The sequence below is a fragment of the Meriones unguiculatus genome, chromosome 6 (genome assembly GCF_030254825.1).
Source record: "Meriones unguiculatus strain TT.TT164.6M chromosome 6, Bangor_MerUng_6.1, whole genome shotgun sequence".
Lineage (NCBI taxonomy): Eukaryota > Metazoa > Chordata > Mammalia > Rodentia > Muridae > Meriones > Meriones unguiculatus.
In genome coordinates this window covers 123538594-123555425 of record NC_083354.1, presented here as the reverse complement: position 1 = coordinate 123555425, position 16832 = coordinate 123538594, and the positions used below count along the sequence as shown (strand labels likewise).

At 43.4% G+C, this 16832-nt stretch overlaps 1 protein-coding gene across 8 annotated transcripts in view; it reads left to right on the top strand.

Annotated features, from left to right (window-relative positions):
* Asph (aspartate beta-hydroxylase) overlaps positions 1–16832 on the top strand; it is a 205098-nt gene that overhangs the window by 134903 nt on the left and 53363 nt on the right. For all 8 annotated transcript variants that reach the window (XM_021659816.2, XM_021659815.2, XM_060385967.1 and 5 more), the window contains 4 exons: positions 4488–4638; positions 6535–6671; positions 14946–15044; positions 16695–16784. In XM_021659816.2, coding sequence (XP_021515491.2) covers positions 4488–4638; positions 6535–6671; positions 14946–15044; positions 16695–16784 — 477 coding nt within the window. The remainder of the gene's footprint in view (positions 1–4487; positions 4639–6534; positions 6672–14945; positions 15045–16694; positions 16785–16832) is intronic.

The window sequence follows — 16832 nt, the reverse complement described above, 5'->3', positions numbered from 1 at the left end:
GCAGTCCTCCCTTGGGGGCGGAGGAGATGGGAAGAAATGGGTAGAGAGCTACCGACGGACCTTAGTGGAGCAAGGAGCAGCAGGTAGCATTCCCTTGTATGTAGGCGTTAGTTTTTAAAAACTTTTTTTTACATTTCTTTTATCTTTTTCTCCGTACTCCACCCCAATCTCTTCCCACACCCCAACACCAGGTAAGAGAGAGAAGGGTTAGTGGGAGACGGGGCAGGTTCCCTTAGCTGTTTCCTGCCGGTTAGGGTCGTTGGCTTTCTTGGAGCCAGTCCCATCCTCGTTTCAGGAGATCTCCAACTTCTTGTCTCACAACAGCAACCAGGAGCAGCCTCATTCTTTCTCCGAGCTCCACACCCTCTGGACTCTGGCATTTATTCTCTCTCCAGAGTCCTCAGATTTAAACTATGTGCAGCTGGCAAAGCGTTTCTCTCAGAGCCCGCATGAAGCAAATAGTCTGCTGCTGTGGACCATCTGAATCAGTCCCACATCCCACACCTGGGACCAAAACAAAAACATGTTTGTCTCCACAATACTTGTGCATGATCTTCCCAGGAAGTCACACATCTACAGGAAGTGTGTCTAGCTCTGAACTGAAGGTGGATGCTCTGATCCTTTCCATTTAGTTAATGAAATTCAATTTTCATTAACTAAACTTGCACAAATCTAATTTGTTAGACAATCAATGCAAATAAGTTTCCCTTGTCCTTGCTATGTACCAGGTTTAGTGCATAGCAACTGTGTGGTTTTTGGCCATTGTCCTCTAACATTGGGAAACTACTAAGAGAAAATGTTTGTTACCAAAAGATCCAGAATGTCCATAGAAGTGATGTGCCTTGTCACTAGTGTCGAGTCCTTTGATTACAGAAAGCTCATTAACAGGAGAGAATACGGTTGTGCAGATGTTAGTTATGGCAAAAAAAAAATGTTTTGTACTTTCCAAGTATGTGATTTTAATCATGGTTACTGGTTCCTCTGCAATGTGATGATCTCTGTATGTGCAGTCTTCTTTCACAGGAGGAATTTAAGATGTGGGCCTCGGGCAGTATTTTTTAATCTCTAAGCTATTACACTACAGATGTTATTGATATTAACACTAATGTGGCATAAAACAAAAGTTAAGCATGGTAAATTAAATTTTAATAGAGTAATTTACAGGAAACTTTAAATTCATATGAGTTTTAAAAATAAAAATTGACAGATTTTTGTAAGGAGGACTAATCTGTGGCTTTTTTCATTCTCACTTAGCAAATTAACCAGTTTCTTGCAATATCTCAACAGAGCCAGAAGAGCCAGCACCAAGTAAAATCAAACTATAGTGTCTGTGTGTTTAAGGATCACTGATACATCGTGATGATAGCATCTCTGTGAAGGTCAATTTTGAGCAAGTTCCCTCAACAGTGAATGCAAAGGTCTTACATTACAAACTGAATTCATTTCATTATCTTTCACAATCCATTGGTGGCTCTGAAATATGAAGTGACACATTCCCTAGGAAGTTTGAGTGAATTAGTCCATCCACAAAAGGCTGTGTGACAGAAATGTCCTGTGGCAAAAGTTCTTTCTCAGCCTGGCTTGTGTGAGCTATAGATATAAAACTGTTAAAAAAAATCATGTATACATTTCTGATTTCTATACGAATGTTGTTAGTTCCATTCATCTGAGCTCCTAAGAATTTCATGTTATTATGATAGTTATAGTTGCCTAAAATGAAAGACCCAGGGACTTGAGAAGGGACGGGCACATGGATTGCATGTCTTTCTCTCTTTCCAGCCTGGCTTTAAAGGACATGACACCTGTCTGTCTGAGGATTATGGAGGTCAGCATTTGTCCGTGCACTAACCTCGCAGAGCCCTCGGTTCTGTTGGGAAGCAATGCAGACTCCAGGCAGAGACGGTCCACTCCGTGGCCTCTGTAGAACTCACTCGGTTGACCATGTTGTTTCTCTGTACTCATCTATCAATAGCCATGGTCTTGGAGGTTAACTCTCCGTAGCCAGTGGGAGGGTAGGTGCCCAGGATGGATCACTGAAATGGGACTTCTGTCCCAGGAGCTGAATCTGCTGGATGAGCCTGCTGTGGATTCAAAAGTCGGTTGAATGGTCTGATGTGTATTTCCATCAGGCAAGAGAATTGCTATAACAAATTTTTCTTCCTTATGAATCCACATCTATCCACGGCTTCCACTGAGCTCTTCTATCCTGGAACCTTATCCCAACCAATGCACATCAACACGTTATTTGATGTGCTGCGTTCTGAGAAGGACTGTCTCACAAATGTCTTTATCAACTTGTTGGCTTTTGCAAATTTTTTTCTTGTCTGAAGGTGGAGAAATGAGGATTTTCTTACCAAAGTCCTCAGACTTTATATATTAGCCCAGCACGCAGTTTATTTTAAATAGTAGTTCCATTGCCAATTTCTGATTAAAGATTGCACGTACTACTTTCACCATCAAGCCTGCTATCCTTTTTTTTCCTTGAGTGCTGATCTTTAAATGAAAGTCTGTAAAATCTGATGAGCTATTGAATCTTACACATTCTGCCTATTTTCCTGTCTCTGGTATTTCATTCCCAATTTCAAGTTAGGAATTTGGGGTATTTTGTTAGGAAAATAAAAGTCTCCAGAGATTCACACAGATGTACCGATTCCTGTGTCCATCTATTGGCAGGTGTGAACTTGTCCCCTTTCCTTCTCACCTACTGGAAGTCTTCCTTGTGTTTGTGCCCTCTCGTTTGTCATCAAATAGTTCCTTTCCGCTGGGTCTTTTGCTTCTGATGAGAAGCTACAATGCACTATCTCATCCATAAGCCTTCTCCCTGGGCTCTCATCTCCCTCTCCCGGTACCTCTACCTCTGGCTGCCTTTAAAGCTAGCCCTCCTGCAACCTTCCCACATTCTCTTGATAGTGCTCCACTCTGGTGCATGTCCTCAACAATCCCATGGAAACAATTTTGCTAGGGCCATTGAGTCTCCACAAGTCCATTCCAATGTCTTCGCAATCCTCCTCTTGACCAACTTGGTGGCCCCTTGGAACATAACTTCTCTCTCTTATAACCTTTGTATTCCACTTTGCCTCCGGGGCATCAATGTGTTGTTGAGGTCTTCTTATGAAACTCATTTTTATTATCCTATTTTCTCATGGGAGAAAATGTGCCTTCCTAACCTCTAATGATCTTGAAACATTGGATAATTTTAGAATTTAGTCCTTGGAACTCTTCTGAGTCTATAAAGGCTCTTCCAGCTTTCCAACTTGAAATACTATATACATCCTTCCTTGACAACTCCAATGTACAGGTCCTTAATGGCAACTTCTCTTTGAACTCCACACCTAGAAATGCACCCTCTGAGTGTTTGTCTCCACTTGGCATTTGGTTTACTGTACCAAAAACTGAACTCCTGATTCCATGCTTCCCCAAGACCTGCCTCTGTCCTATTGTCCCATTCTCAGGGGATGGCATCCCAGTCAGGTAGTCACTCACACCAAACCCTGAATTCATCCCCTCTCTCTTCGTGTCTCTTATACTACACTCACAGCATCTGTGGCTCCCTTTGCCCAAACCTTCTGAATCTGTAATCCCATCTCTTCCTACCACTCACCACAGCCGCATTAGCCCAAACAACTGCTGTGCCATGCCTGGCTTCCTGCTTCTGCCCATCTCTTAGCCTGCTCTCAGTGCTGTTGCTAGCACAATCACGTATCTTTCTCCTCACGGAATAGTTTAGACTCCTCAGTAGTTTACCAGGCCTGAATCGCCTGATGGCAGCGTCTCCGCCCTCCTCCCCTACACTCCTGCAACCTTTCCTTCATTCCTCGTGGCATCAGAAAGCCTCTGTGCCTGCTTTTCTCTCTGCCTCCAGCGATCCTCCTCCATAGCCTCACAGCCTGTCCCCTCTTTCAGACACCCCCATTGTCCCCATTAAACCAGTAATGTTCCCATTCTACATTCATCATGCATCAGTCTGCTACTTCTATGCCCAGCACCTCTGTTTGTATTTATCATTTTATCCTTTCCTAAATTGAAGGAAAATGGTCTCATCCTGATTTGTTCAATTACTGTGACACACACACACAGACCAGTGTCTGGCCCCTGAAGAGAGCTGTTAAATGAGTGTGTGAATGAATGAATGAATGAACGAATGAAGGGGTTAAATGAATGAGCCACTGAGCACACAGATTGAAGAACAGAGGCTTGTCTATAATGTTCTCATATATTATTATGTTCCTCCCCATCAGCCCTACACAGTATTTTCTTGATCTTACTGTCTTCCTTCCCATCTGTAACCTAATGACAAACCAAGCTTTCAGCAACTTCTTGCTGTTGAAACAGCAGTTGCCCTGCTTTCCTTTGCTTGCATCCTTTGAGAAGGAAAAGGACTGTGGTCTCTTTAACAAGCATGCCAAGAGATGACTGCCACGAATGTCTGGGGGAAATGACAAACATGGAGGTTACGGGGCACTGACCTGTCCGGGGCCTTCCTCCAGTGTGAAGATGACTTGGCAGAGAAAAGGAGGAGCAATGAGATTCTGCGCAGGGCCATCGAGAGCTACCAGGAGGCGGCCGACCTGCCTGATGCCCCCGCAGACCTGGTGAAGCTGAGCCTGAGGCGACGGTCGGAGAGGCAGCAGTTTCTAGGTGAGAAGCAGAAGCAGGAACTTGATGGGAGGTGGAGCATGTCCATCTTCAGTGGCAGCGACATGGCACCTTCTCAAAGTCAAGTGCCTAGGAAGAAGCCTGGCTTTTAGCTCCCTGAGACTTGTCTGTCTCTGACAGACCTTTTCTACATTTGACCAGTAATTTAACCTCAGTAATTGTGTACATGCATGTGCGGTGGGAATGTGCCAGTCTGTCTGTGTACACACAAGTACCTGTATGCATGTACAGAAGCACATATCTATGAGTGTCCAGCCAGGGGAAAACCTAGGTGCCATTTCTCCTTTTTTTTTTTTTTTTTTTTTTTTTTTTAAGACAGGGTTTTCAGTGGCCTGGAGTGCTTCACATTGCCTAGACCAGCTGGCTTGCTAGTCCCAAGGCTCTGCCTGTCTCTGCCTCCCAAACAGGGGATTACAAACCTGCACCAACACATGTGGCCCATCTGCTTGGATTCTGGGTATCACATGCAGATCTTCATGCTTGCCAGGCGAGCCAGCTTGCCAGCAATTGAGCTTTTCTCAGACTCTCATAACAAGGCCGACAGCTCCTGAGGAAGGGGTACGCAAGGTCGTCCTCTAGCCTCTGTTTTCACGCACACACGTGCTTATAAAAACATGCAGAACCATTGTGGAGTTTTACACTAATTTTTATTTTTTTTTTAGAACCTGTTAAAATATTATTCAACTTAGAATTGTGGATTTTCTTTGGTTCCCTCTTAGTTCTTATGCCAAGAGACTTTCTTGTCTCCCAGCTGTAGATCAAGGCGTCTTGTGACGGTGTCTCACTTTTTACAGAAATTCTTCCGTTTTTAGTATAGTCTCTTCTGCCGCAGAGAGAGTGAGGCAGAGTCGCATGAGGAGGCTCACGGGCAACTGGACAGAGCCTGAGATTGCAGGGAGTTGAAGGTCTCCAGTAGAGCAGGGGACCAGGACACAGTGTGGACGGGAAAAGCAGCAGGTGTACTTCTGTCTGCACCGTTGGGCCCATTGTCCTGCAATGACCTATGGGCAAACCACTCGGGAGTCATGACTGGAAGAGCATCACCTGGCAATGGGGCACAGACCACGGAGTAGATAGGCTAAGTTTTCTTCCATGAGGAGAGCAGCAGCTGCATTCTCTGACTGAACCTGCTGGTGCCTCCTGCTACACCCTCTGCAGGCAATTAATCCCTGTAAGGTAGCTTTTTACAAGTGCTAGTCTTAGCACTTTTTTTTTTTCATTTGCTGTCTGTTTTTTTCCAGTTGTGGCAAAGAACAATGTCAGGGGGCCCGGGTTATCTCCTTCTAAGGCCTACAAGTAAGCAGCAGCTGGGGTTTCCTGAGCCATCTGGTGCACCGTAGCCTGTCTTCCACCAGAGGCTCCCATAGCACTGGAAAATGGCTCCTCGGCACCTCAACTAGATCAGCACCTAGAGACAAGTTACATCTGTTAGAGGAAGCGTCTGCAGCGGAGCCTGTTCCATGCCCCTCGGTGCCCATTGAAATTTTATTACTGACCACTCAGCCCTAAGCCAGATCTGTGCTCTATCTAAAATTTAAAAGCTAATAAGCCAAAATTGTTTCAACAGAATATTTTTCTAAGGAATTGGTAACTGACATTTTCTGAAGAAGGAATTTCAGATAAAAATGCAAATGTGAATTGACTCAGAAAGTAAGCATGCCTTTACAATTTATGATTGATATTGTATTTAGTATCTACAGATAGCCATTGCGGATAGCATTGTAACTGTGCTGCTCAGGACTTAATAATCCATTCACAGCTGAAGTTAGATGGAAGGTGTTTTTCAGGCTCTGTTAAATCCTCTCTCATGGTTTGTATTCTCAGGACAAAGGAACTCATAATAATTTTTATCCGTGTTCATCATTTTTCCAACATCAGGTCACATGAGAGGCTCTCTGCTCACCCTCCAGAGACTGGTTCAGCTGTTCCCTAGTGACACTACCTTAAAAAATGACCTTGGCGTCGGCTACCTCTTGATGGGAGACAATGACAGTGCCAAGAAGGTTTATGAAGAGGTAAGCACTGGTCTTCTATGAACCGTGCTGTGATCATGGTTCATAGTAAGAGCAAGTTCAAGTGCTGATCGAAAATTACATGGAATGTGCACTGCGTCTTGTTCTCTTTATCTTGAATGAAATAGTATGTAAGTTATTATGAGTGCTAACATATTGTAGACTTGGTTTTCCCATTGCTCTTTCTTTCCTTCACACCCTTCTAGAGCCAGAATGTTGCATCTAGCACACACTGGCCTCAAACTCATGGCGATCGTCCTGCCTCAGCCTTTCTGATGCTGCCATGACCATTTTTTCTCCTTATTGCTGTGTCACCACTGTACAAGATGATAGACCCCATAAAGTCTATTCAAGTATACCTATACATTGATCATATTGGTCCCTATATCTTGATTGGAACAATTTAAATTTTAGTTAACTGTGACTTAAGCTTCATTTTTATCAATCTATAGACAACTTTCTAAGGGTTTTCTTCATGATAGGAGTAGGGAAGAGGTTAATAATGAGGTTGATAAATGTAAAAATTATAGTCTTTTCAAGTTTTGCAAGTATGAGCCTCTCAGGCAAAAGTAGTAGATTATACAGTTTTCAAAGTGGCATTGATGTTTCCTTCCTCTGGCCAGGATGGCTTTCAAAGGCTTTCTGCATGATAGTGAATGTTTTAATAGATAACCTCTAAGTCACAAGTAACTAGGAAACCTAGACAACTGGTTCCTTTAGGCAATGAGGGAATTTATTTGTATATAGCCAACAGGGTACTTAATGAACTTTGAATCAGGAGAAAGCTAACATCTCCATAAAACAAGAGTGGATGCATGTCCTTGTTCTTTAACTTGGGCCTCTGGATCAATGGTTTCCAAACTGCTGCCTGTGCATTAAATGCAACTACAGTGAGCCAGCTGTGTAGCCAAAGGGTCCCTTCTGTATTGGAAATGTAGTCAAGAGCAGCAGTCTCACCCTCAGAGACTGCGTGCCCTCACAACGCAATGCTTGCCTCCGTTGCTATTGCTTCTTAATTGAAAAAGCATTGACTTTTTGAAGCTATTGTCTTTCTACCCTTGTCATCATTTTTAATGTGTTTGAGAGAGCGGAAGTTGGGTCTTATCTTTCTATGGCATCATTCATACCTGATTGGGAGGACTGAGACTACAGCACTGCAAATGTGTGTCGTCTAGAGAAGACCTACCCCAGGCCATAAGAATGGCATGTGGGACATGGTGTTTGCTCACATGCCCAGTGTCCCTCTCCTTCAGAATTTGATTAAAAGAGACACCTTGTCTTGGTGATTCAGGATCTTATCAAAGTAAAAAGAAAAAGAAAATCTTCAAGGACACAAAATGGAAGTACAGTGGTCCTTCCTCTCTTTCTGTCCCCTCCTTCCCATACTCCCTTTTTTTCTTCATAAAATTCTTTGTTTCTCATCTCTCTTTTTTTCCTCTCCTTCTGGTATCCTTCTCTCACTCCATGATTTTAATCTAATGTGCCCAATGAAGTACTCTCTCTGAGCCACCACCTGTGAGGTCACAGCAGCTAAGAGCTTGTACCAACTAGCATCTAACTGCGTTTCTCATCTCTTCTTCCTTGAATACTCTCATCTCTTCTTCCTGACACTAAGTCTCAGAAATGTGAAGCATTTTTCTTCACCTTGAAAACTGAAATCATGTTGTTTATGCACCTGAGACCACAGTCTCCCCTGGTTGAGCATACTAGGGTGCACGAAGCTCCAAATATTGCCGTGTCACACAATGGATTGGTTCTCTTTTCAAAGAAACATTAACACATGGCAAGCAATGTCGTGTGCTCCTCATTTTCTTCTCCCTCTTCCTTCTAAGCTAATGAGCTGTGGCTAATGGATACTCTTTTTCCCAATCAAAGTTTGTCCTGGTGTGTTTATCTAATTTTCCAAGTTCATTTTAGAAAATAATACCAGGCTTGCATATTTTTCTTCACATTGATTTTTGAGTATATTTTTAAAAGTCATTGTGAGATCCTATTTTTAGTTTTAGGGTTTTTTTTTTGTTTGTTTGTTTTGTTTTGTTTTCTGCTTTTGTTTTCAGCCCAGAGACTAGCTTTACAGAGGTTGGGTAGAGGCTGCTCACGCCTGTAGTTTTTGGAGGCTCCTCCCACATCTCCTTTCCAAGCCAGCATCATTTCAAGTTCTTCGCTGCTCCCTTCTCCCCCCACACACACATTTTGCAGATGCCGTAACTCAGCCAGCCCACATTCATGAAACACACACACACCAGCTCAGGACCTGAGCTTCTCGAAGCAACACAGAGTGTGTCTTCATTGACCAAGTCTGGGACCAAGTCAACTTGTTCAGTTTTTTTCCAAATAGATTCACCTTCCCAATGCTTTCACCCAGACACTGATCACCTTTTGCTGGAACTGACCCAGATCCCTCTGCAGGATTGCTGTCTTCTGACCTTCATCCACCCCAAGTACCACCTAGTCATCGCTCTCAGCTCCAACTCTGCTGTGCCTCCCACACCAAGGTTCTTTAAATATCCTTTCTGGTGTGCGCTTCCAGGCCAAAGTGTTCAATCAAATGTTTGCAGTTCTTTATAGATTTAAGTGTTGTCTATTTATATACTAGACATACTTTATAAAAAGTACACGCACCCTCAAATAAGACTGTAAGCTCAAATGAAATATTTCGAATGCTTTTCAAATTTTAGTGAACTGACAAAAATCCTTTCACCCTTACTAAAATGTTCCTATTTCGGTATCATCACCGTGAAGTGCTACTCATGGTTTGGTAATATCTGTGCATCTATGATGAATCCATTCTAAGACCCGGAGTATGCCTGTAGATGAAGGCAGCCCTTCACCCTGCATGTGTTACCCTGCAGTGGTGCTTTGCTCCATGATTAATCGAGATGAGGATTATTGGAAGCACTGTGATAGTAGAAACAGTCAGACAAATTCTGACAACAATGTTGGGTAGTGTATACAATACGGACATGCAGAAAAATCAGCAATTTACATCCCAGGAACATAAAGTATAATTAAACATTTTCTCATGCTACTCACAGTGACACACAATTTAAAGCATGGATTCTCTTTTGTTATTGTATGTTTTATTTGCTTTATGAGACAAAAAAAAAATTTAAGCAGGGATCCAACAGAAGAGCATTCACTTTTTGGAGGCAGAGGATGGGGTGCGGAAAGAGGTTTCCTCTCTGTAGCCCTGGTCTCCCTGGCTTTCCTGGAACTTTCTATGTAGACCAGGCTGACCTCGAACACACAGAGCTCTGCCTGCCTCTGCCTCCCAAGTGCACCACTAGGGCGGGCCTACCTTCTATTCTTGTATTCATCTTTTATTATCTCCGGTAGCAATCCAGGTAAAAGATTCCCTACAAGACAACGCTTGGTTCCTTTTCCTGGTCTGAAATTGGAGTATGACTGTACACAGAGAACTCTTGAAATACTTGTGGAGGACCTAGGTCAGACCCATACATGTCCCTGATCTCTGGGAGCCCATTTGAGTCCTAGTCAGTTGATTCTGTGGACCTTGTTCTTGTGTTCTTGATCCCGCTGGATCCTCCAACCATTCCTACCCCTCCTGTGGAAGACTCCCCAAGCTCCGCCTAATATTTGGCTGTGAGAGTCCGCATCTGATCCCATGAGTTGCTGGATGAAGTAAATCTCTCTGGTCTGTCTGATGATGATGCTGGCCTCCAGTTCTGGCAACATGCATCTTGTAAGCATGACAAAACTTTAGGTCAGAGGTTGTATGGCTGGATTGGTGTTCCAGTCCTCTACTTGAGCCTTGCCTGGTTACAGAGGATGGTTAGTGCCCCCATTGCTAGGAGTCTTCACTATTGTCACCCTTGTAGATTTCCTGGAGTTTTCATTGTACTAGGTTTCTCACTCAGTCCCAAAACGCCCCCCATTTTGAGTCATCTCTTCTCTCCTTCCATGTCCCCACTCCAACCTGATCTCTCCCGGCCCCATCCCCATCAGCCCCCAGTCCACTCATGAAATCTGTTCTATTTCCCCAGGAAGATCCTTGCATCCCACCTAAAGTTCTCCTGATTACTTAGCCTCTCAGAGTCTGTGGATTGTAGGATGATTATCATTTACTTCACAGCTAATATCCACTCATAAGCGAGTGTATACTCTGTTTGTCTTTCCAGGTCTGGGTTACCTCACCCAGGATGATTTTTTTCTAGTTTCATCCATTTGTCTGCAAATTTCATGATGTCATTTTTTTAAAGAGCTTATGTAATGCTCCATGTAAATATACCACATTTTTTAAAATCCATTTTTTGATTAAGGGACATCTAGGTTGTTTCCAGTTTCTGCAGTTAGGAATAAAGCTGCTATGAACACAGTTGAGCAAGTATGCTTGTGGTAAGGTGGAGCATCCTTTGAGTATATCTGCATCTTGAAGTGGATCAATTCTCATTTTTCTGAGACACTGCCATATGATTTCTAAACTGGCTGTACAAGTGTGCATGCACTCCACCCATCAATGGAGGAGTGTTCCCCTTATTCTGTATACTCTCGGGATGAGCTATCACTTGTGGTTTTGATCTTAGCCATTCTGGCAGGTGTAGGATGGAATCTCCAAGTTGTTTTGACTTGCATTTAAACATCTAGGTATTTTGTGCATTCATTTTTATTGAAATTCTGGGAAGTCTTTAATTTCCTTCTTTACTTCTGCCTTGACCGAGTAGTCACTTAGTGTTGAGTTCTTCAGTTTTCATGAGTTTGTAGACTTTCTGTTGTTTCTGTCATTGCTGTAAATCAGCTGAAATCTACTGAGGTGTGAGAGAATGTAGGGGGTTTCTTCTGTTTTCTTTTATCTATTGAGATTCCCTTTGTGATGGAGTTTGTGGTCAATTCTGAAGAATGTTCTATGTGCTAAGAAGATATATTTTTTTTGTGTGTGTTCAGGTGAAATGTTTAGGTCCATTTGAGTCATAACGTCTGTTAGTCCATTATTTCTCTGTTTTGCTTGTGTCTGAATGACCTGTCCATTGCTTTAACTAGGGTGTTGAAGCCTCCAACTATCATGTGTGGAGTTGGATGCATGACTTAAGTTTCAGTACTGATTCTTTTACAAATATGGGTGCCCTTGCATTTGGGGCATAGATGTTGAGAATTAAAACTTCATCTGGGTGGATTCTCCTGTGATAAGTATGAAGGGTCCTTCCCTATCTCTTTCGAGTAATTCTGTTTCAAAGTCTATTTTGTTAGTTATTAGCAGAGCTCTATCAGCTTGCTTCTTGGGTCTGTTTGCTTAGAAAATCATTTTCTAACCTTTTGCTCTGAGGTAATGTCTATCTTTGATGCTGAGGTGTGTATCTTGTATGCAGCAGCAGAAGCATGTATTGTGTTTTCACATCTGTTCTGTTAGTCTGTGTCTTTTTATTGGGGAATTGAGTACATTGACATGGAGAGATATCTATGACCAAGGATTGTTAATTCTTGTTATTTTGTTGTAGTTGGTGGTGGTGGTGGTATGTGTGTGTGTTTCTTTCTTTGGGTTACACTAGTATGAGATTATTTATTGATTTATTGCCTGCTTTTTTGTGGGTGTAGTTAACTGCCTTGGATTGGAGTTTTTCTTCTAGTACTTGCTATAGTGCTGGATTTATAGACAGATACACGGATAGATAGGTGATAGACAGATGGATATAGACAGGCAGATAGATGATATTCAGGCAGATAATAGGTAGATACAAAGATGCTCTAATATCATTTTACATTTTCCTGGGTTTCTTGTCTGTGGGTTTATTAAACCTGTGGATTCACTGCATTGCCATCTACAAAGTTTAAAAGACGGTGCCTACATGTAAAGGAACTGGTACAGACAGCACTGTCAGCTGCTTTGGGGCCTCAGCCCTACCCATCCTCCTGATTCTGTATGTGCCAGATAGGATTCCTGCCTGTCCACCTGCAAATGAGCATGGAGCTGTGGCCCTGCTTCCTAGTAAGTGTACTTCAGAGCAGAAGTGCTGGCAATGTCTTCTCCCTAGGGGATTATCTTTCTTGTATTCCTAAACAGAATGCTTTATGATTCAACACGCCTCTTGTCTTCCTTTCCATTTTTTTATGCTTATTGTCTTGTTTCTATTTCTTCCTGTGTGTGTGCTTGTGTGTGCATGGGCACATGGGTTTGTGTGAATATGTGTATGCATGTATGTGTGTGTGTGTGTGCATGTCGCATGTCGCCTGTTTGTTTCTGGAAGCTGTTGGGTCATCCTTGTCTGCTGCAATTGTGTCTCCCGTATTTGACCGAGAGCCCTTTGAAAGAGAAGATTGTCTCGTTCTTGTTTGTATTTCTGGGGCCTAGAATTTGGTGGGCTTTGAAATCCCAGTAAATGCTTAAATACAGTAGTTACTTGAGTTGATGTCTGTGAGCCTGCACTAGGCCATGGGTGTTATCCATGCAGTACATTATTTAGCATTTGTTTGCAGCAGAACCATGATCGGCACCGATTCTGTTCAGTCCTGGAGGGTCTTTCTCAGTGCAGGGTCTGGTTTGGGGCCTCTGAGCTGAAGAAGCATGGCCTGTGCCTGCAGAGATTCTCCTAGGAAGGAGAGCCCAGCATGTACCCTTCTGCGCCTTTATCATAGAGCTGCTGAAAGTTCCCTGTCACCAGGCTCGGGGCATGAGCCACGAGTCAAGCAAAGTCCCTGTGGAGCGTACGTGATAGAGAGGTAGTAAAGGATCCAGATAGGTCAGATAGGTCCTCTGAAAACACAGAGAACTCGGAGGGGCCCCTGAGGCTGGGAGTGGGGTCTGTTTTCTAGCTTGGAGATTGTTGTGGGTCCAATGCACCGGAATGGTGTAGTAACGTTTGACCAAGGCCATTCTCACACAAGGGAGGACCCACGTGGCTGCCCGAGGGAGCGCCAAAGGGGTATCGTGAGCATAAGCGCTGTGTGGCAAGGGTGTCTTTGGCTTGCTATGAACAGCATGGAGTCTAGTGTGTCTCAGAGGGATGGCTGGAAAGGATAGAGAGGTCAACAACTCCCTAACTGGCTCAGGGACAGAGAGGAGAAGAGCACAGGCATCTTCTCCCTCTCAAGTACCACTCGGATCTTCGCCGTCTTCCTCTTTGTTCAAGAATTTCATTTCCTAGGTAGCCCCACAAGTCAAATGCTCTCGCGCCGATTTCTCTCTGTTAATATTTAATTTAGGGGCACTTTGCATAATTTATCTTTAGATCATAATAAATGCGTGTAGTGGTGAAAAGTGGGGCAGCTTTATGAAATACCCACCTGCGTTTCGTCACAGGCTGTTGGATTTCTTTTTTCCACCAACTTTATATTGAACATTTAAAATCATTGTGCTCCAAGGAATCTATATTTAATTCATAATTATTAAGCCTGTTATTTCAAAATAATCTCACACTTCCCAAAGGTTGCCGAAGTAGGACACAGGTTCAAGTCCCAGCCATTCTGTTCACAGCCCAGAGTCAAAGAATTTACTTCTGGTACCTCACTAGGCTCACACACAGGTTCCCGACGTTTAAGGACTCTCCAGTGTTGCCATGCAAGACCCACACGGCTCGGTGTACTCACATCTGCTGGTATGTCAAACCTGTAACAGATCCTCGGGTAGTTTTCACTCTCACAGCCATGAAAAACACAGGCAATTTCGGCTGTCAGCTACTTCCTCGTCATTCAATACGGTTGTACTTCGAAGCAGGACAGCCTCAGGAGTCCTGTATCGTCTGCAGTGAGGTGGGCTCTGTATCACAGCAGGGGTCATTTCCATGGTCATGGCAGTGCCCCTGTCATGCCACCGTGGTTGCTTTCGTGCTCACCATGCACCGGTAGCCGTTTCCTCAGAGTTCTTTTCATGTCCCACTCAGCTGATGGCTTCAGGGACCACTGCTGAGTGTTTAGTGAATGAATGGCACCTAATATTTTGAGTCATGTGTGTAAAGCAATGCGGGATAACCATTCAAAGTTGCCTTCAGGCACAAAAATCTAGTGATTTTTCCCTCATCACCAGAAAACCTGGAAGGCATTATCAATCGGCAGGTATGTTTCTGATTGCAGTGTTAAGGACACGCTCCAGCAGTCACCGCCTTCCCGTTCACAACTTTGGTTCAGCGAGCGTGAAAAGCGTCTTGAGTTGGGAGGCGATGGGTTTGTTTTGTTTAACGATGGCAGAGAGACAACACTACCACAGTGTTCGAAACGGCAACATCGTAATCCGTCCTAGGCACAGCAAAACTAGTTAGAATGTGTTTTGACAGTCGCTTGTACAGTTTCTTCTCTGTCACAGCAGCTCTTTGTTTTCTTTGAATTCAGGTTCTGAATGTGACACCGAATGACGGCTTTGCTAAGGTGCATTACGGCTTCATCCTGAAGGCGCAGAACAAGATAGCTGAGAGCATTCCGTACCTGAAGGTAGTTGCCGTGGTCTCCTCATCTGCTTACTTGTAGTTATGGCTCCTGACTGATTGCCATACATTGACGAGTCTATGCTATAATAGAAGTACCACTTGCTGGGTACTTCTTTAGTCCCAGCGCTCAGGAGGCAGAGGCAGAGGCAGAGGCAGGCAGATCTCTGAGTTGGAGGCTAGCCTGGTCTACAGAGCAAGTTCCAGGACAGTCAGGGCTACATAGAGAAACCATGTCTCAAACCAAAAAAAAAGGAAAAGGAAAAGAAAAAAGATATATCTCTTGTGTATTATTCACACACTGAATATCTAAAATGTGGCTACTATGACTGAGAAAGACAATTAAAGTTTAAGTTTAATTTGCTTTGTTTGAATAGTAACAATGTGGCAGCTAAGAGCAAGCCCCACTGAGGGAAGAGATTTTTGAGAGCTATGGCTGGCTTTTGTGTCATCTTCAAACAATTCTCGCTGTTGGAATTGCTGCCTGTCTTGAGAATTCCCACACTCTGTGTGTGTCACACAGACTTCTTGATTCCTACCTGTCCCACAACCCTGGGGCACAGGGCTGAGCAATGGTGCCCCTCTAAATGGCTTGTTTTCCCGTATGTCCTGGCTGTCATCAAACACTGCAGACCTCTCCATTCTTTCCAGAACCATGTGGGTAGGTGCACAGGTGTGCCTTAACGTGCCCTCACATTTGTGTGTGTGTGTGTGTATATATAATGTATAATCATTGGTATGTATATCCACATTATGTACTTGGAGGTCAGAGGACCACTTACAGGAACTGGCTCTCTCCTTGGGATCTGGAAATCAAACTCAGGTCATCAGGCTTGGCAGCAGCAAGCACCCTCCCACACTCAGCCATCTTGCCAGCCCTAAGATAATGGGCCTTTCATGGAGACCTCAAAGACGTAACCTTCAGAAAAGAAGTCTTGCTATTAAACTACTTCACACTTTTGTCCATTGTTTTGCTTTTCCATATTCAAACGTTTAGTATTTTCTCTTCCCTCCTTTTTTTAAAAACAAAAACAAAAAAATATCAATTCCAGCACCTATGTGAAAAGAGGAAAGAAAGAGCAAAACGTTTCACAATAGAAAATGTTTAGTAAAAGTTACATGTGTCAAAATTGCAGTTGGCTTGAATCCCGTAAATTTAGTAAGAAGGCACAATAAGTGCTTGTGGCACATTTGTTTGGGGTAGAAAGAAATATCACTTAAGCTTGGACTGCCGTTACTTGGAACACAAGCAGTTAAGTGCTGGGGTTCAGGGATAAAAAGACTGTAGGTGGCATATGGTCAGACTTGGAGAGCAAAATAACTGTGAAAATACCCAGACAGAGGAATCATCTGCAATATTGAATATGATGGCACCCTCTGCGAAAGGAGACAGCGTGCATGCTAATTTATGGGCTAGTCCAATATCAGTTAATTATAACCTGTTGTTAAACTGAGATCCATAATCTCATTTGATTTTTTGCACTGCAAAATAGATACCAAATTCATTGTCCAATTTTAATAATGAGATGTAATTTTCAAGATATCATGTTATTCTGGGAGATCGTACGTATAGTTCATATATAAAGAAAATCTGCAGAAGTCAAGGAACGAGACCTCAGTTGTTAGCCTTCACAGATGTAATACTGTCTTTTTTCAGGAAGGAATCGAATCCGGGGACCCTGGCACGGATGATGGCCGGTTTTATTTTCACTTGGGTGATGCCATGCAGAGGGTCGGGAACAAAGAGGTACTGCTGACTGTGCTTGTGACTCTATTTCCAGTAGCTGATAGAGTG